General features: G+C 51.5%; 1 protein-coding gene across 2 annotated transcripts in view; it reads right to left on the bottom strand.

Annotated features, from left to right (window-relative positions):
• Positions 1 to 27,747, bottom strand: part of OXNAD1 (oxidoreductase NAD binding domain containing 1) — a 97,086-nt gene that overhangs the window by 47,622 nt on the left and 21,717 nt on the right. The window contains exons 2-4 of one of the 2 annotated variants that reach the window (XM_069212087.1): positions 18,382 to 18,517; positions 17,907 to 18,043; positions 16,118 to 16,184 (exon numbers count right to left, since the gene is read on the bottom strand). In XM_069212087.1, the coding sequence (XP_069068188.1) occupies positions 16,118 to 16,184; positions 17,907 to 18,004 (165 nt within the window). In that variant the 5' untranslated portion in view covers positions 18,005 to 18,043; positions 18,382 to 18,517. The remainder of the gene's footprint in view (positions 1 to 16,117; positions 16,185 to 17,906; positions 18,044 to 18,381; positions 18,518 to 27,747) is intronic. The other variant, XM_069212086.1, reaches the window with a different exon arrangement.

The raw sequence follows: 27,747 nt of genomic DNA on the forward strand, positions 1-27,747 counted from the left end.
CAGGGCTGGGCTATACCCACCAAATCTGCAATAAACTGCAAGGTAAAGCTGCGCCCCCAGACTCTGCCGTAAACCGGACGGGCCGAGACCCCAGACTCTGCCGTAACCCGGCAGGGCCCAGACCCCAGACTCTGCCGTAAACCGGCAGGGCCCAGACCCCAGACTCTGCCGTAAACCGGCAGGGCCCAGACCCCAGACTCTGCCGTAACCCTGTAGGGCCCAGACTCTGCCGTAACCCTGTAGGGCCCAGACCCCAGACTCTGCAGTAACCCTGTAGGGCCCAGACCCCAGACTCTGCAGTAACCCTGTAGGGCCCAGACCCCAGACTCTGCAGTAACCCTGTAGGGCCCAGACCCCAGACTCTGCAGTAACCCTGTAGGGCCCAGACCCCAGACTCTGCAGTAACCCTGTAGGGCCCAGACCCCAGACTCTGCAGTAACCCTGTAGGGCCCAGACCCCAGACTCTGCAGTAACCCTGTAGGGCCCAGACCCCAGACTCTGCAGTAACCCTGTAGGGCCCAGACCCCAGACTCTGCAGTAACCCGGTAGGGCCGAGACCCCAGACTCTGCAGTAACCCGGTAGGGCCGAGACCCCAGACTCTGCAGTAACCCGGTAGGGCCGAGACCCCAGACTCTGCAGTAACCCAGCAGGGCCGAGACCCCAGTCTCTGAAGTAACCATGTAGGGCCCAGACCCCAGACTCTGCAGTAACCCTGTAGGGCCCAGACCCCAGACTCTGCAGTAACCCTGTAGGGCCCAGACCCCAGACTCTGCAGTAACCCTGTAGGGCCCAGACCCCAGACTCTGCAGTAACCCTGTAGGGCCCAGACCCCAGACTCTGCAGTAACCTGGTAGGGCCGAGCCTCCAGACCCTGCAGTAAACTGGCAGGGCCGAGACCCCAGACCCTGCAGTAAACTGGTAGGGCTCAGACCCCAGACTCTGCAGTAACCCAGCAGGGCTGAGACCCCAGACTCTGCAGTAACCCAGCAGGGCTGAGCCCCCAGTCTCTGAAGTAACCCGGCAGGGCTGAGCTATGCCCTGAGACTCTGGGGTAAACTGGGAGGGCTGGGCTATACTACAGTAAAGTGGCAGAATTGGGCTATGCCCTGAGAGTATTCAGTAAACTGGCAGGGCTGGGTATGCCCTGAGAGTCTGGGGTAAACTGGCAGGGCTGGGCTCTACCCTGAGACTCTTCAGAAAACTGGCAGGGCTGGACTATCCCTTGGCACTCTGGGGTAAACTGGGAAGGCTGGGCTCTGCCCTGAGACTCTGCAGTAAAGTGGCAGAGCAGGCTTTGTCTCTGGCACTGGGGTAAGTTGGCATCACAGGACTGGGCAGCCAGCCGTGCTGGAAAAACATTACTGTGGGAACCCATATATTGAGGGTCACTGTGCAGCAGCGGTCAGGGGGTGGCGTCACGAGGGGCGGAGCTTGAAAAGTAGAGCCTGATAGGCCACAAAGAAATTTACAAGAAGGAGAAAAGTGACAGCAAATCTGTTCTGGCTTCACTGGTCACCAAGAGGCTCCATCTTAAATGACCTCATGGTAAGGCACCTGGTGCACAGCTCTCCGTGTCCCAGTATTTTTCAGGAGGTACCAATAGCAAGGTAACTCTGGTGGTTACTGCACCTGCTGGAGCGATCTGTGCTTGCTCTAACCATAGTTTTGACTCCTGATGGAGCATAGAGGATTAATGCAGCTGCTACAATGCACGTCGTGTGACACGACAATCACAGATTTGTATTTTATGTGGATAGCTCAGTGGGTCACTACTTTTGTCGCAGAGATTCTCTTGTTAGCTGCAGTTCATAAGTGTGAATTGTTCTAATACAACAAAGTGAGCTATGAACCGTCATCAAGGAGGTGCATGTAGAATGCAACACATGGATTAAGAACCTTGGGCCTGAATTAGATATTGGCGGACGGGTTACTCCGTCACAACGGTGACCGATATCCTGTCCGCGAAATTCTAAATCAAAATATGTCCTATGGGATTTAGATTTCGTTGGACCTGATATCCGTCACCGTTGTGACGAAGTAACTGGTCCACCAATATCTAAATCAGGCCCTTTGTTTTTTTCCTCAACCCTTTGTTATCCTAAAGTTGCTTTAAAAAGTTTCTTTAGGTAGTAATAAAGACTTATTAGTACAGACAACCCCAACCACTGTGTTACGTTATAAAAACCCTCGCTTTGCCTCTCCACTCGATGCTCCCTTGGTATATCATTCCTACCAGTATGGGCGATATGGACTCCCAGCCCTTGTAAACCTCCTAGTCTTGAGTAATAATCCCTGTACACTGATTTACACATATATATGATTTATCATCTCTGTATAATGCTTCTGTGTGATGTAAAAACCTCTCTGACGCTCTATACTGGGACGAGCAGTGAAATAAAAGAAATAGAAACAAAAAATGAGCAAAGAATATTTAAATAGTTTTTAGTGTAACTAGTCACACAGACAGATCTAACATTCTTTATGTACATGAGTATCTCTTACACACAGGGGCTGAACATTGTCAATGTTTCCCTCCAGTGCACTGACATCTAGATTTTAGGCTCCAGAAAGCTGCCAGCCTGGATGCCAACAACAAAAGGGCTGATCAGTGGTATAGAAAGGTCACCATGGGCCTTAACCCCAAGCTGAGAAATTGGCCTCACTGTCCCCTTGTTTGCTAGTAAAAAAATCGCCACTAACTGGAGTGAAATTGGATCCTCAATCCCAGGTGCCACTGCACCTGTTGCACTATCGAGAGCTATGTCCCAGGGACTGATGGCCCTTTAAACGAGGACTTTGATTTGTGCCCAGGTGAAAGTGTGAATAAGAAACGCCCCACCCTTCATCCCAAAATGCCTGTGGGCTGCTTCTGTGGAAGGAAAACCGACAAGGCACGTCAGCACATACCACCGGGGGCAGGCAGCATCCGGGATCCGGTTGGATGCCCCTCACTTCCTGCGGTAAGCTGGCACAGCTCTGCGCTTTCCTCTGCCAGCTGACTCGGGCTCCTGGGTGAAACCACCTGGCAGAAGGCACATCTCTCAATGGTACGTAGGAACATTAAATAAAAAAACAACAAAAGAGGAATGGTGTCTGAGTGATATCCCCCCGCTAGCCCCCCACCCCCCGGAGGAGACCCTTGCACGAGGCCCGCCGGGTCTCCTTGTTAGTAAACGTGATGCACCGACCGGTGAGAAGTGAGAAGGGCGGAGGAGGGGGGGGGGGGGGGGGGCGCGGGTGCATTCTAAAAGTGCTGGGCAGAAAGCTCGGATCGAGTATAAACTGTGGGCGAGCTTGAATCAAAGGCTGGGTCCTTCACTCCACCTCCCCGCAAAGACATTTCGGGAAAATGGGTGCAACCCGTGCATTCTCAGGATATCTGTCAAGAAAGCTTGATGCAATGATTTGTTTTAAAGGTACCAATTCACTTACAGTCTCCCATTCTACCTGCACTCAGACAAGTCACTCACCCTGCACTCACACAGACATCACTCACAGACATAACACTCTCCCTGCACTCAGACAAGTCACTCACCCTGCACTCACACAGACATCACTCACAGACATAACACTCTCCCTGCACTCAGACAAGTCACTCACCCTTCACTCACACAGACATCACTCACAGACATAACACTCTCCCTGCACTCAGACTCATTACCTGCCCTGCACTCACACAGACATCACTCACAGACATAACACTCTCCCTGCACTCAGACTCATTACCTACCCTGCACTCACACAGACATCACTCACAGACATAACACTCTCCCTGCACTCAGACAAGTCACTCATCCTGCACTCACACAGACATCACTCACACACATAACACTCTCCCTGCACTCAGACAAGTCACTCACCCTGCACTCAGGCAGAACGCTCACTCTGCACTCGCACACACCACTCCCTGCACCCTCACACACACACACACAGACACACCACTCTCCCTGCACCCACACACACAGACACACCACTCTCCCAGGACTCACACAGACACACCATTCTCCCTGCACACACCACTCTCCCAGGACTCACACACCACTCTACTAGGACTCACACACCACTCTCCCAGGACTCACACAGACACCATTCTCCCAGCACTCAGAGACTCGCCACACTTCCTGCACTCACATAGGCACTCCACTTTCTCAGCACTCACAAAGACACACCACACTTCCTGCACGCACACAAACACACCACACTCCCTGCACTCACACCACTCTCCTTGCACGCACACATATCCATCACTCACCCTACACTACCACAGACCCATCACTCACCCTGCACTCGCAGACATACCAATAACCATGCACATGACTCACTGTGAATTCACGGGCACACCACACAGACACACAACCCAACATACACTCACGCAGACCCTTCACTCGTCCTGCACTCGCGGACCCATCATCACTCGTCCTGCACGCGCAGACCCATCATCACTCGTCCTGCACGCGCAGACCCATCATCACTCGTCCTGCACGCGCAGACCCATCATCACTCGTCCTGCACGCGCAGACCCATCATCACTCGTCCTGCACGCGCAGACCCATCATCACTCGTCCTGCACGCGCAGACCCATCATCACTCGTCCTGCACGCGCAGACCCATCATCACTCGTCCTGCACGCGCAGACCCATCATCACTCGTCCTGCACGCGCAGACCCATCATCACTCGTCCTGCACGCGCAGACCCATCATCACTCGTCCTGCACGCGCAGACCCATCATCACTCGTCCTGCACGCGCAGACCCATCATCACTCGTCCTGCACGCGCAGACCCATCATCACTCGTCCTGCACGCGCAGACCCATCATCATTCGTCCTGCACGCGCAGACCCATCATCACTCGTCCTGCACGCGCAGACCCATCATCACTCGTCCTGCACGCGCAGACCCATCATCACTCGTCCTGCACGCGCAGACCCATCATCACTCGTCCTGCACGCGCAGACCCATCATCACTCGTCCTGCACGCGCAGACCCATCATCACTCGTCCTGCACGCGCAGACCCATCATCACTCGTCCTGCACGCGCAGACCCATCATCACTCGTCCTGCACGCGCAGACCCATCATCACTCGTCCTGCACGCGCAGACCCATCATCACTCGTCCTGCACGGGCAGACCCATCATCACTCGTCCTGCACGGGCAGACCCATCATCACTCGTCCTGCACGGGCAGACCCATCATCACTCGTCCTGCACGGGCAGACCCATCACTCGCAGACCCATCACTCCCCCTCCACACAAAGGACGATGGGTTGTTTCGAGATTCATTAAATAATGTCCCAGCAGCTGCTTCCGACCGCGAGGCTCCCAAGTTCCTTCAATTGGACGCTGCAGATACTTCTCACCTCAAAGCCCCTCCCTGAGGGGCTTCAGTTCAGGGTGGGCAGGTCGTGGGGTCAGTCGCGTACAGGACACCGGCTGTGGCGCTCAGCTCCCTGCCCCATCCAATTGTGTACAGACTTTATTAAAGATCCCTCGCCCTGATGATGACCTCATTAAAGATATGCTTTCTTAGTGTCCCGCTTGGTCTGAGGCTGAAACGTGTCAGCAATGTTCAAAAGGGAGGAAAGTGAATGACCTATTTCTACCTTTGGTAATATCTCAAGGAATCTTTGTGGTAGAAGACGGCAGGAAGGTCCCTTTGCTATACAGATGACACCAGAAACAGGTAATAAACATGTGGAAACGAGAGGCGTCCAACACTTAGCTAGACACGACACAAAAACCTTCTACAAATGGTGGTGAAACATAAAAGAAAATGGCAGCTGTGGCTATGCCGTCCCTGCTCTGCTACAGATGTAACTTTATGAGCAGGCCCATCACTGCTCCACCGGGCCCATCACTGCTCCACCGGGCCCATCACTGCTCCACCGGGCCCATCACTGCTCCACCGGGCCCATCACTGCTCCACCGGGCCCATCACTGCTCCACCGGGCCCATCACTGCTCCACCGGGCCCATCACTGCTCCACCTGGCCCATCCACTGCTCCACCTGGGCCATCCACTGCTCCACCTGGGCCATCCACTGCTCCACCTGGGCCATCCACTGCTCCACCTGGGCCATCCACTGCTCCACCTGGGCCATCCACTGCTCCACCTGGGCCATCCACTGCTCCACCGGGCCATCCACTGCTCCACCGGGCCATCCACTGCTCCACCGGGCCATCCACTGCTCCACCGGGCCATCCACTGCTCCACCGGGCCATCCACTGCTCATCACTGCTCACCGGACCCATCACTGCTCACCGGACCCATCACTGCTCACCGGACCCACCACTGCTCCACCGGGCCATCCACTGCTCCACCGGGCCCACCACTGCTCCACCGGGCCATCCACTGCTCCACCGGGCCATCCACTGCTCCACCGGGCCATCCACTGCTCCACCGGGCCATCCACTGCTCCACCGGGCCATCCACTGCTCCACCGGGCCATCCACTGCTCATCACTGCTCACCGGACCCACCACTGCTCCACCGGGCCCACCCACTGCTCCACCGGGCCCACCCACTGCTCCACCGGGCCCACCCACTGCTCCACCGGGCCCACCCACTGCTCCACCGGGCCCACCCACTGCTCCACCGGGCCCACCCACTGCTCCACCGGGCCCACCCACTGCTCCACCGGGCCTTCCACTGCTCCACCGGGCCTTCCACTGCTCATCACTGCTCCACCTGGCCCCACCACTGCTCCACCTGGCCCCACCACTGCTCCACCTGGCCCCACCACTGCTCCACCTGGCCATCCGGGCCATCCACTGCTCCACCGGGCCATCCACTGCTCATCACTGCTCCACCTGGCCCATCCACTGCTCCACCTGGCCCATCCACTGCTCCACCTGGCCCATCCACTGCTCCACCTGGCCCATCCACTGCTCCACCTGGCCCATCCACTGCTCCACCTGGCCCATCCACTGCTCCACCTGGCCCATCCACTGCTCCACCTGGCCCATCCACTGCTCCACCGGGCCCATCCACTGCTCCACCGGGCCCATCCACTGCTCCACCGGGCCCATCCACTGCTCCACCGGGCCCATCCACTGCTCCACCGGGCCATCCACTGCTCCACCGGGCCATCCACTGCTCCACCTGGCCCATCCACTGCTCCACCTGGCCCATCCACTGCTCCACCGGGCCCATCCACTGCTCCACCGGGCCCATCCACTGCTCCACCGGGCCCATCCACTGCTCCACCGGGCCCATCCACTGCTCATCACTGCTCACCGGACCCATCACTGCTCACCGGACCCATCACTGCTCACCGGGCCATCCACTGCTCCACCGGGCCATCCACTGCTCCACCGGGCCATCCACTGCTCCACCGGGCCATCCACTGCTCCACCGGGCCATCCACTGCTCCACCGGGCCATCCACTGCTCATCACTGCTCACCGGACCCACCACTGCTCCACCGGGCCCACCACTGCTCCACTGGGCCCACCACTGCTCCACCGGGCCCACCCACTGCTCCACCGGGCCCACCCACTGCTCCACCGGGCCCACCCACTGCTCCACCGGGCCCACCCACTGCTCCACCGGGCCCACCCACTGCTCCACCGGGCCCACCCACTGCTCCACCGGGCCCACCCACTGCTCCACCGGGCCTTCCACTGCTCCACCGGGCCTTCCACTGCTCCACCGGGCCTTCCACTGCTCCACCGGGCCTTCCACTGCTCATCACTGCTCCACCGGGCCCACCACTGCTCCACCCCGGGCCCACCACTGCTCCACCGGGCCCCACCACTGCTCCACCGGGCCCCACCACTGCTCCACCGGGCCCCACCACTGCTCCACCGGGCCCCACCACTGCTCCACCTGGCCATCCGGGCCATCCACTGCTCCACCGGGCCATCCACTGCTCATCACTGCTCACCGGACCCATCACTGCTCCACCTGGCCATCCGGGCCATCCACTGCTCCACCGGGCCATCCACTGCTCATCACTGCTCACCGGACCCATCACTGCTCCACCGGGCCCTCCACTGCTCCACTGGGCCCTCCACTGCTCCACCGGGCCCTCCACTGCTCCACCGGGCCATCCACTGCTCCACCGGGCCATCCACTGCTCACCACTGCTCCACCCCGGGCCCACCACTGCTCCACCCCGGGCCCACCACTGCTCCACCCCGGGCCCACCACTGCTCCACCCAGGGCCCACCACTGCTCCACCCCGGGCCCACCACTGCTCCACCCCGGGCCCACCACTGCTCCACCGGGCCCACCATTGCTCCACCACTGCTCCACCGGGCCCCACCACTGCTCCACCGGGCCCCACCAATGCTCCACCGGGCCCACCACTGATCATCACTGCTCTACCGGGCCCACCACTGCTCCACCGGACCCACCACTGCTCCACCGGACCCACCACTGCTCCACCGGACCCACCACTGCTCCACCGGACCCACCACTGCTCCACCGGGCCCATCACTGCTCCACCGGGCCCATCACTGCTCCACCGGGCCCATCACTGCTCCACCGGGCCCATCACTGCTCCACCGGGCCCATCACTGCTCCACCGGGCCCATCACTGCTCCACCGGGCCCATCACTGCTCCACCGGGCCCATCACTGTTCACGAGGATTTTGATTTTTGAACATTGCAGTTGGTTGCATGCACCATAGGTCCGCCCATGCCCTGGCATCTCTCTTGGCAGACAGAGCTGAAGAGAAAGCTGCCAGGTGGAAAAGAGAGCTATATCCAACCTGGGAGGATGCACTGAAGTTATTCCAGGGCCCAGGGGCACGGGTCGAACCTCGTGCACTGGACTCACCTAAGCACATCCACCCAGGTTGGCTATAGCTCACTCGTTTACAATATTTTGTTCTTTTTAACGACCCCGTTAGCATGGTCTGATCATTTCTTAATTGATTTTAGGCTCTCTAACCAGCAAGATGGAAAATCTATGCCGACTAAATCTTTACCATATAGACGTTGGCATATGCTTAAGGGCACTGACTGGTCTAATATACTATCCAGTACCAAACCAACACTGAATGGGAACCTGAGTAACTCCATTGACTCTGTGAACAAATGGATCACGAATAGTCTGGGCGCCCTTATACCTTCCACAGTAAGGCGAGCGACTCCTGGTAGAAAGAAAAGGGAACCTTGGTTCTCTCCTCAGCTACAGTCACTTAAAAGAGACTGCAGAAGACTTGAAAGGAGATGGAGAAAATCCTACAGGGTTTCAGCCAAACTTGATTACAGGAAAGGGATTAGACTCATTTATGCAGCAATAGTTGAACAGAACGCTAATTCTCCTAAAGTAATCTTTCAACTACTTAAAGAGATTGCCTCTCCTCAGCTATATGTAGAAGGGGTAGAAGCTTCCCATAAGCACAGTAATGATTTAGGCTTTTTTTCCAAAATAAAATTACTGACATCTATTCAGCATTTCAAGCCAACCCCAGGAGTCATATAAATACGGAGATACAACCTCTTAATGATACAGTAAAGTTCTCAGATCTTCCCCCTGTCTTGTTGGAAAGCGTTGTAAGGCTCACGGGCACCCTTAAATCAGGATCCCCTCTTGATCCAGCGCCTCTGCGGATCCTAGCCCTAGGAGCATCAATAATTGCTCCTACGATAACTGAGCTACTGAATTTGTCATTAGAGACTGGGAGCTTCCCCTCCCAATGGAAACACGCAATTGTTAAACCCCTCCTCAAGAAACCCAATCTACATCCTACAATTTTAATTAATTACAGACCCATCTCCTTGCTACCAGTTTTTGCGAAAATATTAGAAAAGCATGTGAACCTATCGACCTATTTAGAGGACAATGATATCTTACACCCCTCCCAAATGGGCTTTAGACCTCGGCACAGTACCGAATCGGCTCCGATTGCAGTAATGGAAGGGGCGAGACAACGCCTAGATGATGTCAGGCTTCAGCAGTAGTGTTACTGGATCTAAGTGCCGCATTTGATACGGTAGACCATGGGATCTTACTTCAGAGGATGAAGGAGACAGGAGTCACAGGGAAAGCGTTAAGTTCGCTTAGTGAGTTTTTAAACTTGCGTTAATTTCAGGTACTGGATAGATCTTTCTACTCAGTGTTTTTATAGTAAATGGGGGCTACCTCAGGGCTCCTCCCTTAGCCCTTCATTGTTTAACATTTATATGCGACCTCTGCCAAGGTAGTGGAGCCTTTTGGCCTTTCTTTGATAGCATATGCCGATGACACACAGCTGGTGTTTTCGGTGACCTCAAACCGTGACTCTCTAGACACCTCGCTTGGTCCCTGCCTACGGGCGATATCAAATTGGATGTCAGACTGTAAGCTCAAACTCAATGCAGACAAGACAGAGATTATGTTTTTGGGCTCTCAAGCTCCTTTGAAGCCATCTCCTTCCGCTGTGTCTCCTTTGAGGGAGCTGACAGTATCCAAGGAACATATTAAGAGTCTTGGGATTTGGCTTGATCCATGGTTAGACACGGATCAACAGGCTAGGAAAACCTCAGCCATGTGCTTTGGCATACTCAGACTCCTTAAGAAAGTGTTTAAAGTTCTCCCATTTCTGGCTAAGAGATTAATTATACAGGCATTGATCAGGACTATGGGAATGCCCTCTTCCTCGGGTCTCCAAAGTACGTGAAGAAGAGATTACAAGTGGCACAGAACACTGCCGCCAGACTTCTCTTCAATATGCCAAAACACGAATCAGTGAAACCTGCATTTGCCACCCTGCATTGGCTCCCAGTTGAGCAGCGAATAAAATTTAAGGCTTTGTGTTATATACATAGATCCTTACAGGAGCTCTTATGCTACCTTCTATAAGCCTTCAAGACATCTCAGGTCGTCATCAGCAGCCTTGGCGGGAATTCCGCGTGTAAAAAAGGCTAGATGGGGAGGAAGGTCCCTGTGAAACCTAGGCACAAAGATGTGGAATTGCCTTCCCCTATCGATACGGCTCATGGAACAGGAACCAATTTTTAGGAGGCTGCTGAAAACATGGCTATACTGATCCTCTGTGAAAATCATTGGGAGGTTCTGCTAAAGTGCTGGGAGGCCTTCGGGTAGCTATGCGCTATACAAGTCGGATAATATAACATAACATATCCTGGTCTCTGACCCCGCCCGTACTGTGCTCAGGATCACAGTTCTAACTAACCATCGCTCTTTCGTTGGCCTATCACCGAAGGTAATGCATATAAAATATCATGCACATACCTTAAGTGAAAAATAAATGCAACGCAAATGTCTCTGCAGGAAATGCATTTTTCTGGATGCAAAGCTGGGTTGGATAATGCGATCACTCGAGAAGTCTCTGAGTTTAACCGGATGGGCTCTAATTTAAACCCTGGTAAGTGTGCTGGGGAACCCAGTGTCTTGTAATTATAGCGCTGAGAGATCCAAACCTGTGACAGGAAGCACTGTCAATATGCAAGCAATTATTTTACATTTGTGCAAAAAGTATACGGTATACGTTGCACACAGTATAAACAGTCTGCTGCAAAAAACGGAAAAAGGATAGTGCTTAAAGGTTTCCAGTGCTTTAAAAAGTTATGCTTTTAGTAATATGTCGCCTATACCTGGTGTAAACCGTTTTTTATAGGTTTGTGTTTAAATCCCAAACTTCAGACTCTACAGCGTATCCTGGTTTCCAAGTAACCTTCAGATTTGTCGATTCAACGATTGCACAGGTAGAAAAGGAAATAATGTTTGTTTCTTCTTCGTCTGCACCCCCCCCACTCTTCTCTATCTCCACAGTAGAGGAGACCTCTCTTCTTCCCTTTGAACCAGCAGACACTCAGCCCTTCCATATATTTTGTTGTTTCGTTTGTTTTATTAACACAAAATATGGGAACTGGTTTGATCGATTAATAAAGCTTAGGAACATCATTCCCCTGTTCACCTTGACCTCTGCCCTGGGGTACTAGCACCTTAGGGGAACCGGGAGACTCTGTCATATAAATGCTCCAGACGTTCATCATACTTAGGTACCTGGGTGCTTTAGGACTTGTGTGCACAACTACAGAACTACTCATGAATATATCCCAAGGTGTGGAAGTCACTGGTGGGTTTCTACTGATCAAGGCCTGCTTCTAGGCGAAGACTGGGGATTCCGAGCCTGGAAAAGATTGAGTGCCTCCAAGGAAGGCAACCAAAGCTCCTGGTCCGGTTCATGGGCACAGGCTACACCTTGATACATTCAGATACCCTTCGCCGGACCATCCGTTTACTCCATCAAGCATAGCCCTGGTGCAGTGTCCTGGACTCATCGGGACATGTCTTGTGTACCATCTACAGGAACCAGAAACAGATTTAATAAAGGGCCTATCTAATGCATCTGTTGAAGGTCCACTTTCCAAATATAGGCAGGTGCTCGAGTAATACTTACTGCAGGTAGGTTAACGGGTGACCTGAGCATGTTGGACTTCAGTCAATAGGGCCCTCTTCAGCAGCCGCTTGCGACCGACTGCCATCCAGGTTGTTAATAACCTTGAGTGCCTGGGCACGCTCTCCTTCCAGCGCAGTAACAAAGAGCATCACAATGGACATGTCCTGGCATCTACAACACTCACAACCCCACATCCCCCCACAAAATACACATGTAGTTCAGGTTAGTCCCCACCCTGAAGGAGCACCCAGGAGACCTTCTGCTTCTTCTGGTCTTTGGCAGGAGGGCAATGAGGGGTGGCTTTGTGTGAGGCATCATAACCAGAGGGAGAGACAGATAAAGGAGGGGTGGCGGAAGAGACAGGAGGGGACATGCTCGGGGGAGGTAGCAAGTTACCCACAGTTAGTTGAGTATCAGGTTACTCGTGGTTGTCAAGATTTCTCCTTCGGCATCAAGCGTCCCAGGTCTCTGGAGTCGTCTTGAAAGTCATCTATTATCACCGGCTCACATTCTTCTCTGTGATGAGTCTTGATATATGTTGCGCTGCAAATGATGGTGTGCCGACCTCGCTAGGCCATAATCATGGTGCCACGGATGTCGGTGATCACATATGACTAGAGGTCAAAGTCTGCAGCATCCTTGCCATGACTCCACAACGTGGCACGTACCACATTGTCTTCCTGGAGGCTCACGGACTTGGCTGCGCAACAAATGTCAGCATATATTTCATCTTGGTTTTGGCATCCCCAACCTTTCGTTGAGTCTGCCAGGATATTTTAGAGTTGAGACCTTCTATGTGGATCTTGACTAGTTGCTGTTGGACCAAAAAAAAGTCAAGAACCTCTTCTCAGCGCCTTGAGTTCCTATGGGTGAGTAGTGCTCTATACAAGACCGTGACTGATTGATTGATTTCTCTCCAAGCCCAGTTGGAATTTTAGCCATCCGTAATGGTTCAGATCGACTGTCTTCACCCAGTGCTTGGCACACATGGTTATCGCCTCTTCCACAAGATGGTAAAGCTGGGAAAACAGACACTTTGTTTTAGGAGTCTCTTGGTGGCCACCACCCTTCTGTGCCCTTCACGTGTAAGTTCTATCAGTTGATCTTGGTGCCTTCGAGGGGCGAACAGGCAGGATCCTTCGGCCTTTTAGGCTGCGAGCAAAATCCCCTTTGACGTTTTTAAAGGCCCGAGGTCTTGCATGACATTCTTAGGATGCGCTCTGCACATCTTTTCATGCTCTTGTACCTTAAATTAGGTCTGCCAGGGCACGTAGGCTTCTTAGAGGCACATAGCAGATTTCTCTTTCTGAGGGCACGCAGGTGGGATTGTCTGATGAGGTATCTTAGACAATCCTCAGCAGTGGTGGGTGTTGTATGCGAGTTTTCTGGGGGAAACGAGACATTAAATCAGCGGGTTTCTTATTTTTTCTCGATCTGCGAATTATTTTGCATTTATAGTCTTGTAGAGTTAATCCCATCTCTCAATGCTTGGAGGGATCTTGGCATTTGGTTACCAAATATTGTAATTAGAGCCTCATGGAGAGTTACAACTATAAAAGAACTTCCCTGCAGGAAAAGGTGGCAATGTTCACAGGCCCATCCCACTGTTAAGGTCTCCTTTTCCACCTGGGAAGAGGGCATGTTAGGCTTGGTGAGACTCAGCTGGCACAGGCTGGTATGCACCAGGGTGCCTCGGGATCACTGTCTCATTGGGTCAAAACAGCCTGGATGCCACAGAGCTAGCATCATCGGTTAATTCAGTGGGTGAAGAGGCGTCATGATAGGCCAGGCTGTTAGGCCTTGGAGATCCAGTCCTGTGCTGAACCTAATCTGCCAGCAAGCCAACTGCAGCATTACCTAAAGTAGGCGCTAACCAGGGCCTGCATCAACTACGCCTCGCGCACAAGAGTTAAGGCGCCGCCTATTAGCGACGGCCATTGTTACAAAGCAGTGCGGATTCTGCAACCACAGAAGAGAATCTAGTCTACATCTACTCTGCTACATGCTTCCCTCCAACCGTCCTCTCACGTCTAACTTCCTTCCTCCCTCCCTTCGACGCCTCTCCCTACCCCAGCCTTCCCTCTCTCCCCTCCACTGGCTTTTTCATCCTCCCTCATTGGTTCCACGGGATGGCACGTGCTTCTTTCCCAGGTCTTTGCACCATTCTGTCTTGAAAATGTGCTCATATTTACATTTTAAACATTCAAATGAGTTTCTGACCTTTCGATGGTTTATGGAGAATAAATGAAGCGCACCCTTAATTCTGGCCCCGTCGTCCTTTATTGGCACGTCAGTGGTAAACCAGCTGCGAATGGTACCCCTAATGCAAGCAAGGAGAAAGGGCTCTCTCTGCTCCCCGCAAGGAATTAAAAGATGCCCATGACTCCTCTGCCACGGTGCCACTGCACCTGCTGCACCACTCATAGCTACACCCCGGCCAGCCGCGAACTCGGAGGTCCTGACATCCAAGAACAAGGGGTCGCGAGGCTGCGAGTAGGGAGCGTGACATGGGTTAAAGGTCACGCGATGCCACTCATCAAGGCCAGAACGCCTGGAGCCAGGCTCTCAACCCCCAAAGCGGCTGTGAAAGATTAGGCGCTATGAGCACAACAGATCGTGTAGGAATCCGGCGCTGCAGGGCTGGCTTCTAGGCGCACTACATTCCTCCAAGGCGCCGATTACGAAACTGCTGCACTCAACGGTAGGGGACTTCAAAACTAAGGCCTCGGTGAGGGAGGGGACATGTTTATACCCAAGACAGTTCGGTGGGGGGAGGGCTTCCACTCGAAGAGACGGGACCTTTAAAGCCATGGGTGGGTTCAGGGACGTTTTAAGGCCTGGGCGTAGTGGGCTCTGGCCCAGAACCCCAGTCTTCCGGGGGGACCTTGGTAGATCCAGCTCTGTTCGGCAGTCTTGCCCTGAAGGCCTTTAATAATTCTTTAACAGATTGTTTTAAATACCGTTTTTCTGTAATTTATGTTAAAAGTTGGTGATGGGTGAGTTATTACATACGTTTTGCAGAGAAATGTTGTGTTTGTTTCATGCAACATCCATAAAAGGTGTCTTTTAGAGCAAAACGGGACCTCACAGATGGGAGGGTGTCACAGAGATTACCTGTAGTAATATTAGTGGGCCGCTGCTGTGTTACAATACTGAAATCACAGGTCACTCTCCCTGAATATTAGAAGTGAACACGTTTTGAATTTGGACGAGTGAGGCTGTGCACTGTCAGTGACCGGGCCAAGGAGGGCGTGAAAGAGCTTAAACTGGATCATAAATTCAAAACTGTTCCAAAAAGTGCTCCCCAAAATACGTTTGGCGAAGGGCCCCCAGAATGCTTAAGATGCCCTTGTGGATAGGGTGACGAGAATTTTAAAGCCAAAAACCGGGACATTTCACAAAAATAGAAGAAGGACAGGTTTTCTTCAACCGAGCGCCGAGAACGACAGCGCTCATCACCACAGAATTACAGAAGAGGCACAGAAGAGGCACAGAAGAGGCACTAAGAACACAAATCAAATGCCATTTTAAAGCCAGTAAAATGCCTGTTAGTTAAATAGCTTTCCAATAACACCTGCTTTGTATTTCTATTCTAGACAACAAAAAAATCACTTCTTACAGTTTTTAGGCGACTCTAAAAACCGGGACATGAGCTAAATTTCCCGAAATCTGCCGGGACAGCTGGTGAAAAACCGGGACTGTCCCAGCAAATCCGGGACGCCTGGTCGCCCTACCTGTGGGTGGGCTGGGCCCTGACGCACTCACCTCCTGCCGGAAGTTCGACGCCGTCCTCTCCAGGTGATCCGTCTGCCTCTGGGATGTCATGGTCCTCCTGCAGGAAGCAGAAAAGGGTAAAGGTCATTTATAGGTAATCTCTCTAGCTCGGATACTACTGGAGTCAGTGTTACGAACCGTGATTCCACCTTCCCCAAAAACAGCCATCCTGGGCTCTCGGGTGCATTACAGGGGAACAGGCCGCAGTGGGGGCCCCTCTATTCAGCGACCGAAGTCATTAGTACCCACAAAACCTCCCAAAAAGCCCGAGATCCCACACAAGGCAGAAGTCCCCCCCCACACCGCTGGCCTGCTTCGAAGCCTCTAGGGGACCCCAAAAGCCCATGGCCTACAAGCCCCTGGTACCGACAGAGGCCACAGCCCTCTCCCAGGCTCCAGAGACCCACAGAAACGGTCCTCACAGATGGCACTAGCCACCAAAGAAGGCCTCGGCCCCTCGAGGTAACCCACAACCCCTAGTCCCCACTAGACCTTCTGGTCCACAGAGATGCCAGCCTGACTCACAGAAGGCGCCACTGATCTCCACAGAAATCCAGGTGCATCTCAGCCCTGGTCCCCACAGCACCCCAGATCCCAAAGAAGACTTACTTGCTCAGGAGTTCCTGGTCTCAACAGAATCTGTCCACTCCCCCCTCCCCTCCCCCTCCACAAGCCCCGGTCCCACAAACCCTCCCTCATCCCCTCAGACCTCAAGCACACAGAAGCCCATCTACCCCAGAAGGCACATACCCCACAGAAACGCCCCATCCCCAGAAGTCTCCAGTGATCCCCACGGAAGACCCCTTCCCTGTAAGGCTGCAATCCCACCCCCCTATACTAATCGCTGGGTGACCAGATTCCGAAAAGCAAAAACCGAGACATTTCCCAAAAATAGAAGAGGGACCCAATTTCACATCCGCCAAGGGCCACAGAATGACCTAAGTGACAGCCCTCTTCATCACAGAAACACAGTAGGAGGAACCAAGTGAAAAAATCAAAAGCTATTTTTAAACCCAGTATCATGCCTGTTAATTGCATTGTTTTGTGATTACAGCTTCTAACCTGTCCTGCTTTCAAACACCGCAAACTGCCTCTCACCGTTTGCAGCCTTGCTCTGCTGAAAACCGGGACGCGAGACAAATTTAGTGGAATGTGTCGAGACAGCTGCTGAAAAAACGGGTCTGTCCCGACAAATACGGGGCGCCTGGTCACTCCAAGTAATGGGGGCGGCCCCCATCCTCACAGAAGCCCGGCTATTGAAGCACTCGGCCTGCATCGACGCCCCAGGCGGCTAGAATTCCCAATTTCCCAAAGAACGCCCCTCAAAACCATGGCCCCAAAACAGGCCCCATGTCCCCCAAGAAAGCCCTGCCCCACAATAGCCTTCGGTCTCAACAACTGTCCCAGCTTTCCCCGAAACTGCGGGACCCCCCCAAAAGCCCTGGAACCCAGTTCCCACTGAACCCACGAGTCTTCCTAAACGACCCTCACAATCTCAATCCCAACACAAACCCCTGGTCCCCACGAAGGCCCTTGTTCCACAGAAGCCTTCATTCCTAATAGCTGTCCCAGCGTCCCCCAAAACTCCTCGTCCCCACAGAAGCCCTGGGTCTCCCCAAAAGCCCTGGACCCCGGTTCCCACACAGGCCAAGAGTCTCTCCAAATGCCCCATAACCTACCAGGGCGCCAGGCCTGCACGGGACCCTGGTCCTCCTGGCTGCCCCCATCCCTGGCAGAGAAACCTGCGGGCGCATCACTTTAGGGTCCCCACGTCACCCACCTATTCATGGAGCGGGGGCACAAAGGCGAGGGCAGGCGGCCGAAGCTCCCAGAAGCCCCTCTCAGGGCCCGACAGACGGCCAGGGCAGCGGGGGTCATGGTGCCCCTGGGCTCGGGCACCGCTCCGGTGAGGGGTCACTGAGGAAGAAACACAACACGTCAGGGGCAATAGTTATGGATTATATTCATGAACGTCACAATCTTCATACTTTAATGCACAGAAGGACACGCCCACCTGATAGGGAAGGACCTGCGTCTGACGTCCCATTTGGTAATCAAGTCCAGAACTTGCAACGCAGAGCTAATTTAAATACCGGATATGTTAAAACATACACTAGTGACATTGTAGACTATATTTGGGGACTGAAAGCCACTGTCTGTTATTTGGGGAAAAAACAAAATGTATTAAAAAAGAAAAAAAACAACAACACAGAGTTGGTCGAAGTGCTGAGCAGCAGCTCAATCATTCAACTCACAGCGCGCCACTGACGCTCGGTGTGATCTTATGCAGGAAGGAGATCAGCCGCTGGGGAGGATGGTGTCGCCTCTGCAGAGCTGCTGGTTCGTGGGTCTTTTTGGTTCGGATTGGATTTTATTTCCAACAGGTGCTTGCTTAGTGAAAGGTGTATATTAAACGAGTTCATTACAGCGGTCAAAAAGGTATTCACCGACATGCAAACATAACCCCATACAAATGCGGACATCTTTCCAAACTTTTGGAATGGTGGGAAAAGACATCTGCTTATTTCATGTAACGCAGGATTTTACCAATTTCTACCCCCCAAAAAACGAATATCAATTAAATAACAACATACCCTAATTTTTCTCCAATAGTTCCCAGCGCTTGCACTGTCTGCAAGCGCAGAAAGGTCGCAGGCAGTGGGGGGGGGGGGGGGGGGGGGGTGACGTGGAGTGGTGTAAAGTGGAGTGGTGCAGGGTAGAGAAGAGAGGCGTAGCATGCAGTGGCATAGAGCAGAGTGGTGCAGAGTGCAGTGATGTAGAGTGGTGTAAAGTGGAGTGATGCAGGGTAGAGAAGAGAGGCGTAGCATGCAGTGGCATAGAGCAGAGTGGTGCAGAGTGCAGTGATGTAGAGTGGTGTAAAGTGGAGTGATGCAGGGTAGAGAAGAGAGGCGTAGCATGCAGTGGCATAGAGCAGAGTGGTGCAGAGTGCAGTGATGTAGAGTGGTGTAAAGTGGAGTGGTGCAGGGTAGAGAAGAGAGGCATAGCATGCAGAGCCATCGAGCGGAGTGGTGCAGAGTAAAGTGCAGTGGTGTTGAGTGGTGCAGAATGCACTGGTGTAGATTAGAGCGTCGAAGAGTAAATTGGCATATAGTAGAGTGGTGCAGGGTAGAGAAGAGAGGCGTAGCATGCAGTGGCATAGACCAGAGTGGTGCAGAGTGCAGTGACGTGGAGTGGTGTAAAGTGGAGTGGTGCAGGGTAGAGTACAGTGGTGTGGATTGGTGCAGGGTAGAAAAGAGAGGCGTAGCATGCAGTGGTGTAGAGCAGAGTGGTGCAGAGTGCAGTGACGTGGAGTGGTGCAGAGTAAAGTGCAGTGGTATTGAGTGGTGCAGAATGCACTGGTGTAGAGTGGCGAAGAGTGCATTGGCATATAGTAGACCAGTGCAGGGTGGAGAAGAGAGGCGTAGCATGCAGAGGCTTAGAGCGGATTGGTGCAGAGTGCAGTGACATGGAGTGGTGTAAAGTAGAGTGGTTCAGAGTAGTGTACAGTGGTGTTGAGTGGTGCAGAATGCACTGGTGTAGATTAGAGCGTCAAAGAGTAAATTGACATATAGCAGAGTGGTGCAGGGTAGAGAAGAGAGGCGTAGCATGCAGTGGTGTAGGGCAGAGTGGTGGAGAGTGCAGTGACCTGGCGCGGTGTAAAGTGGAGTGGTTCAGAGTAGTGTACAGTGGTGTTGAGTGGTGCTGAATGCACTGGTGTAGAGTAGAGTGGCAAAGAGTGCATTGGCATAGAGTAGAGCAGTGCAGGCTGGAGAAGAGAGGCGTAGCATGCAGTGGCGTAGTGGCGCAGAGGACAGTGACGTGGAGTGGTGTAAAGTGGTGCAGAGTAGAGTACAGTGGTGTGGAGTGGTGCAGAGTAGAGTGGCGTCGAGTGAGAAAGTGGAGTATGCATAGTGTGGTAACACACTGCCATTACAGACAACACATTTGCAATTGAAATGACCATTACACTTGCAAAGACATACAGTTTTATTAATAAAACTACAACAGTGCACGGATGAAAATGGATGAAAATTGCATCACCTAGGGTAATTTTTTGTTTTTTTCACATTGAAATATTTGTTTCCAAAAACACTTCAGAAATACCAAAAATGCATTCCTAATTCATATGTTTTCTGAAATATTTACACAGTTCAATTAAATGTTGTCCTGTGCTAGAAAAGACCTCTTTCCTACCCCAAGTATCCAGCAAGATTTTCACATAAATCCTTTCCCTGTGAAGTCAGAGAAAGAAAAGTAAACAAGCACCCTTGGAAGACAGTGCCTGATATTTGACCTCTGCCTTTGAATGCACAGCAAATGTGATAAGAACAATATTTAAAGGCCTGTTTAAAGAAAAGGAGTTTGTGGCAGAATACAGTAAACACGGTTAAGGCAACTAGAGGGACAAACTGAACCTGGACAGCCTAATGCAAATAAAGCCAGCAAAAGAAAGCCAGAAAATGTGAGTTACCAACCACAAAGCCAATGGTAATCAACGGGCGCAATGCACTCCTCGGTCAACTTTCTGAAAGTCCCCAAGATGTCGTTAGCAAACCAGATAGCTGTGCTGTCTGGTAGACTGCGACCAAAAAAGGTGGACAGAGGCTTTGGTGGATGCAGAACACTGGGGTCTTAAACACACAAAGAATCATTATTCCTTGATTTGACCATTATTCACAAAAGAGCGTAAATTTATTTACACTGATAGAAACTTCAGTAACCGAAGATGGCCCGTTTTCATTCTGCAGGACACAAAATGTGATTTTGATTGGGACATTGTGTGCCCTTGACGTTCACTCATGAACCGGCACAGTGCACCTCATCTCACAGAGACACCAATACATCAGTTTCTGCTTTGATTCAGACACTTCCCATCTTTCCACGCGACCCAGACGTCAGGTTTATTCATTTCTTGTAGCTCTCCACAGTGCACAGTGTGGAAGTAATTGGCTTCTGGGAGCTTGCAGGCCTGAGCTTAGATCATCATGCAGATGAACAAGGTGAAGATGTGGCGGGTGGAGTATACTGGTGCGGGCCTCCAAGGCACCTATGTGGAGACTGAGGGAATTGTGAGGGTGACTATCTTTGCCTTGTACCCAGGACAGGTTTCTGTGGTGATGGGATAGGATTTGGTTTTGGAAGAGCTTATAAATGGGGAGCATGTGACGACATCTTTTCCAAAACATCTTTTTACAATAACAAAACATTATCAAAACATCTTAGACCAAATTAATCATTGCGTTCTACAACATAAAAATGAAATTTGGATTCAAAATACATATTTGTAATCTGGCAACACATTTTCAAAAAGTAAAATGTATTACCTTTCACTGAATAATACGTTGTAACTAACTTAAAACCCATTATGAATATTATGCAACATTAAATGCATATTTAAGGCTAAGGTAAAAGGGGTAAGGATGCATATGATGAGGAATACGTATATACACATTTATGGAGAGAGAGAAATAAAGGAAATTGTTCATTTTCCCCCGGCGGCCTGTGGTCAGCGGGATGGGATCCTTCCAAGGTGCACTTCCGGAAGTCATTCGTTTGGAATGATGGGCCATTGTTGGTTTTCATTTTCTGAGGTATTTATATGTGGCCATTTTCTTGTTAGAGTTTTGGCTTTACATGGTCATCAATCAATCAAACATTTATAGAGCATGGCAAATCACATGTGAGGGTCTCAAGGCGCTGGAGCTGTATGTTGCTGCGTGGAGGAATAATCATTCGAACATCCAGGTCTTTAGTTCTCTTATGAATCGCTAGAGCGATAGTGCGCTCTGGAGGTGCAGGGGGAGGTTGTTCCGGGCCTTGGCTGCCAGGTGAGAGAAGCAACGTCCTCTGCCATTGGCTCAACAGATCCGGAGGGTGTCTGCTAGGGAGAGGGAAGCTGATCATAGGTGCCTGGTCGGTTGGTGGAAGGTCAGGTGTTTGTTGACGTAAGCTGATCCTTCGTTGTGCAGGGCATTGTAGGCATGAGTCAGCATCTTGAACTGGCATCTCCAAGATACCTTGTCTCTCAACTTACTCTATGTCTTGCCAAAGCCTTGGTGTGTGGCGCCGCGGGCGCAGCACAACCTACCCTAACACCAGGGGCAGCGGCGCAGCACCTCCCTCCTTCTTCGGGGAATGCCGCAGGTCAGCGCCACAGCCCGCTGAGATTGTTCTGGCACTGTGGATCAACTCCGCGGTGGCTGCATAAAGAATGTATTAGGCATGCTGCAGGACTGAGCGGCAGCCATGGAAGCACAAAATTAACATTCTGAGCCACGGTTCCTATGCCACATATGTAGTACACACTCACCTTCTTTCTGGGGCCATGTTCTACCCCTTTTTGTCCTACTTTTCTTGTTCCCTGTATGCTCAGGGAACAGTGTATACTCCATTCTAGTATGGCGGTTTCTCTCTTTTCTCTATTATTCCTTCCCTATCCAATATGGTTGCAGCTTACTTCCTGTTATGTCCCTTACATTCTATGGGTATACAAGGCACAGAGTTCTTCATTTTCTTTGCGTTGTAACAATCTTTACTTCCTGCTGAGGTGTCCACGCACCAATGGTGCGTCTTTCTTCTGCCTGGCATATCTTTGTATCCTGCTGGCTTATCCTGTTACTTTGGATTTTCTTTGTCTTTTATATATTCTCAGTTTTCAGCACAGATCCTTTGTCGTCTTCTTCTGGACTCTCCTCTGCCTTCCAATTGTGGTCATCTTTTCCTGCTCAGCAGTTCCAGCCGTCAGCAGAGGTTTTTTTCCCTCTTGGAATTCCTTCTGGCGAGCACAGTCTGCTCTGACGTCTCAAAAGGCACGCCAAACAGAGGGATATTGTCTTAATATGTGGACCTCTGCTCATGGGCCCACTTGGCTGCATCGGTAAGTGGTACACGCATAACCCTAGTAGCTCTTGAATGCGATAAGAAGCATAGGGCGGGGGACGAGGAGTAAACAGTTAATCAAAGAGCACACAGACTTCCGTCATGATGGCTGTGAGAGGTGGAAGGTAGATCAGAATTGTCTTCCCTTTCTCATCACTATAGAGTGAATGAAGAAAGGCACGCTAATGAAGTAAAATGGTGTATCTTCCCTCAGGGGAAAGCCGGCTCTTCTTGGGGTTTATGAGCAAGTCTGACAAAGGGGTAGCCCCTTCACGTGTGAAAGTCAATCAGAGGTTTGCATTATAGTGTCCAAGGATTTGTGGGATATTGGCAAGGTGTCTGGGAGGCCAGCGGCAGAACCTCAGCATGTGAGTACCAAGGTTTGAGCCCTCATCAATAGTAATGGAAAGATATAAGAAGGTGATGCAATATGTGAAGGAAAAGCTGCCACAGCAACATGTGAGCTGGCCAAAGATTATACAAACTACACCGAACAAGAAGAAGAGTGGGAGCGAAAAGGTTGCAAGCACAATAAAGAGGGGTGTGGGTCAATTGAGGAGAGAGTGGTGTTCCAAACGCTTGACACAAATGGTGAAACTGTTTCACATGCTGACACATTGAGGAAGAGATGCAATGACAGCCAGCTTTCAGACATGGTGGAATGAGATTTTTCAAAAGTGTGCTCAAGGCTATTACTCACGTCTGTTGTGCCAAAAGAGCAACATAGGGGAAGGAACTGTGGTTACAATGAGTCCACCCCATTTTGCCTATAGACTTTTTGGGAGAAAGCAGATTAAACTCACAGAACAACCTCCATGCGGGGGCTACCGACATGTACTGGGTGTGATCTGTAGGTTTTCAAAATGGGTGGAGACCTAACCAATAAATAGAAGTGATACTCTGAAACTGGTCCCAGGACGCTTGTTTCTGGTCTAGGAAAGGCTTGGAGGTTCGGGCTGGACTGTTACAATGGGGAGCTGGGTCAAGACTGATTTACATATGGCTGGGTCCAAACTGGGTTACATGGTGAGCAAAAGGACAATGGATTTAACCCAGATCTGGGGGTGAGTGATTAAAAAGTTTAAGCACTCCATCCATCATCTTTTAATGTTGTTAAAGCTGAAGTGGCCAGGGTATGCCCAGATGTGACTTGATCACTGTGACACTGGATTCAAGATAGTTTGGATGATGAGGGGTGATATCCTGAAACCGATCCCAGGATGCTGGTTTCCAGTCGAGGGAGGACCAGACTTGGTATTTTGGGCTGGACTGTTCCCATGGGGAGCAGGGTCAAGACTGATTTGCATATGGCAGGGGCCAAACTGGGGTGAAATTGTGAGAAAAAGAACAATTGATTTAATACAGATCTGTGACTGGGGGTGAGTGTTTGAAAAGTTTCAGCACTACGTGTATCATCCTTTTGTGTTGCTACAACTGAAAAATGTTCTTTTTTTACCATTCGAGGAGGGATGCAGACGTCAGCACTTTTTTCAGCAATGATCCCTTTGATTGGCATAACTCTGAAAGTAGTACAAATAAGAAAACAAGCCCAGCTGATTGAGAGGTTGGTTAATGACACGACTGCTGCCCTATCTAACATTACTGAAGAAATGGCTGTGATGCATGGTATGGCTATGCAAAACAGAACAGCTTTAGATTTGATTCAGGCTAAGGAGGATGGGGCGTGCAAGGTAATCAACACTCGGTGTTGCACTTTTATCCCTGGTGATACCCAAAACTAAGCACTATCTTATATTTGACATTTCAAAGGTTTTGCAGGAAGAGCACAATTTTACAGACCTCAGCCACTGGTGGCATGGCAAGACTAGCGAATGAGATATGATGTTCTCGTGCAGCCTTGGCAAATGTTTTCAAAGTTGTATCCACAATGGGAAGAATGTGCTGTTAAACAAATGTTATCTACTGTATCAGGAAGGAGTCTAATGCACAACTGTTTCTTAGCCTAAGAACCCAATTGTTGGGGAAAATTCTATTGCTGGAGGAAAGTACATGTACTTGTGTGTACAGTTTTTGTGTTAGACATGGCTAGAGCTGCTGTTCACCTTGTCCTCTAAATCCCACTTGCTCCAGGTGGTCCTACAGCTTATTGAGCTAGTTTTGTCAATATCCACTATGTGCTTTTCCGAACATTTCTTCTTTATTTTTCTTTTGTAGACCAGGAGTAATATTGGGTGCACTGCAGGTGGATGGCGAACGTCCTTGTCGTTTTACTATTAAATTTCTGTTTTTACAGAGTTGCTTACACAACTCTCTGCATTCATGTAAAAAAGCTGAACCGTGGCAGTGCCAGCCACTCACTGCTAAGGAGTGCCTGGGGCGCGTCTCTCTGCACTTGCGCCTCTTCAGGCCGCTGGGCCTCTCTAGGCAGTGTTTCAATCACTCAGCGACACTCTGCTCTGCATTCATGTAAAGAAGCTGAACAGGGGCAGTGTCAGCTCCTCACTGCTAAGGAGAGCCCGAGACGCATCTCTCTGCATTTGTGCTTCTTCAGGCCACCGGGTCTCTCTAGGCAGAGTTTCAATCACTTAGCAACACTATGCATTAATGTAAAGAAGCTGGGCAAGGGCAGTGTCAGCCTGAGATGCGTTTCTCTGCACTTGCCCTTCTTCAGGCCACCGGGTCTCTCTAGGCAGAGTTTCAATCACTCAGCAAAACTCTGCTCCATCAGCTCCCAGGTAACTGCACCACCACAGTGTGGCACTAAGCAGGGGTTCACCTTCAGTACCAGCACCTCCAATGGGCCCAGCGAGTGCACGAGGGGGTCACGATTAGTGTGTCAGTCGCAGGCACACAGCCATATTAGACCTGGGGGACCCAGGCTGCACTGTGGTGGAAATGGGTTCATGCTGCACGTCATGCATCTTGACATGCAGCAGAAGACAGCAGAATGACCCTCTCCTCGTCACCATTGCTGTGTGTGCATTGCGGCAAGGGCAGGACTTGCACTGTGCTAGATGCAGGACATTAAGCTACACATTTAGATCCTTAGTAACTGGAACAAGACCCAAAGTGGTCCATGACCTGTTAATTTATTTCCTCAGCCCTGCCAGGTCTTCGGGGTTCTTGTGACGAGTGGGGTACAGATAGTGCCAGATTTAGGTCAGTGCGAAGGGTGCGGCCACATTGCGCTGAGTTGGAGTGGAGCACTGACCTCAGAAGGGACACAGTGTTTACCAATAGCATGATTTAAAAGAACCTGCTGCAGAGTTCCTTGTGCATCCAGCTTTCAGGCAGGGATACAAATCTCCAGATAACTCTTGTGATTAAACTTCCTGCTAGGAAGAGCGAGATGGGGCTTTGTCTAGTGGCAGCTGCAAATCGCCATAATGTTGCTCAGAGGGTTAATGTGCCTGCTGCAAAGGACAGATCTGTATTTTATGTAGATAGCGGAGTGGATTGGTAAAGCCAGACTTGACCGGCGCTTTAAATGAAATGAAATGTATGTGAGAGAGGCACTATGGAGAGATGAGGGGCACTTTTGCCAGGTGGCAGTGAGGGAATCCGAGGAGATCATGGGTGAGGGGTGCCAGAAAAGCCTGTCGCACCAGGGGCCGTCAGCGCTAGAGCTGGCCTGGGCTACAGATGTCCTGGACAGCTGGCCCACTATGCCACCGAGGATCACGAAGGCTTGAAACATTTCTGAAACTGGCAGAAACAGAATTACTTTCTCGCTGGCCCTGATTGGTGGGGGAGCCCCGAAGACCCGCCTTTGTCAACCCAAGACTCAGTGGTCTTTGACTGCACTTAATTAAATCGATTTTAAAATACATGTTAAGGAAAGAACTGATGAGCTGTATTTTAAGTGGGATGTGGACACTGGTTTACTGTTGTGCGATTGCACTTTAGAACCTTTCTCAAGCTGTGAAGTCGGTGAAAACTGTGGTGAGAGGCCTCAGTGTGTGTTTATTTATCACCAAACCTAAGGCACAGTGTCAAAGTTACGAGAAGGGCGAGGGTTGCTCGAATGCGTTCCCCATCGAAAAGTGTATTTTTAGCTGGTTTGATGTGAATCCCTGCTGGCCGCCTCTCCGCTGTGCACGGGGCTCGGGTGAATCTAATGTTCTCTTTTCGCGCTCAGTCCCCGACCAGCAGGTGGGTGTAGGGGTCCGCTGCGCCCCGGGCAAGGATGCTTCTGCCTGTGCCGAAGATCACACGTCAGGCAGAGTAATAGCCGGTGAACACTGGCTCAGCGGCCAGGAGCCTGCAGGCGTCCGCTCTTCCAGGGAGACACACACTGGTTACAGAGGTGTGAAGTGGGCACTTCTCGCCCCTCCTGATTACATATTGAGCAGATGGGGGGGGGGGGGGGGGGGGGGGGGGGGGGGATGGAGAATGACACTGAGTGCAGCAGAACCAGACATACTCCAACACTGAACGCCTGTGGCACCAGACAATTCTCAACTATGTGGATCCAGGGAGGCCGGGACATCTGGAAGGGCAGGGGCGCAGTCAGTCATGGCCTGGCTCTGAAAGAGTGCGGAGGTTAGGCCACGAATGGAACATGCCATCCTATCCTCAGAAAGGACAGAAAGGCTGGGACGCAGTCAGTCACAGACCACTGATCACGACTGTACCGTGCTGTGCTCTGCTCTGTAAGCCCGGAAAGGCTGGACAGAGTCAGTCACAGGCCGTGGGTCACTATTACACCAGCTATGCTACACTCTCTGTAAGGCTAGGACAGTCAGTCACAGGCTGTGGGTCACTATTACACCAGCTATGCT

The sequence above is a fragment of the Pleurodeles waltl genome, chromosome 10 (genome assembly GCF_031143425.1).
Source record: "Pleurodeles waltl isolate 20211129_DDA chromosome 10, aPleWal1.hap1.20221129, whole genome shotgun sequence".
NCBI lineage: Eukaryota > Metazoa > Chordata > Amphibia > Caudata > Salamandridae > Pleurodeles > Pleurodeles waltl.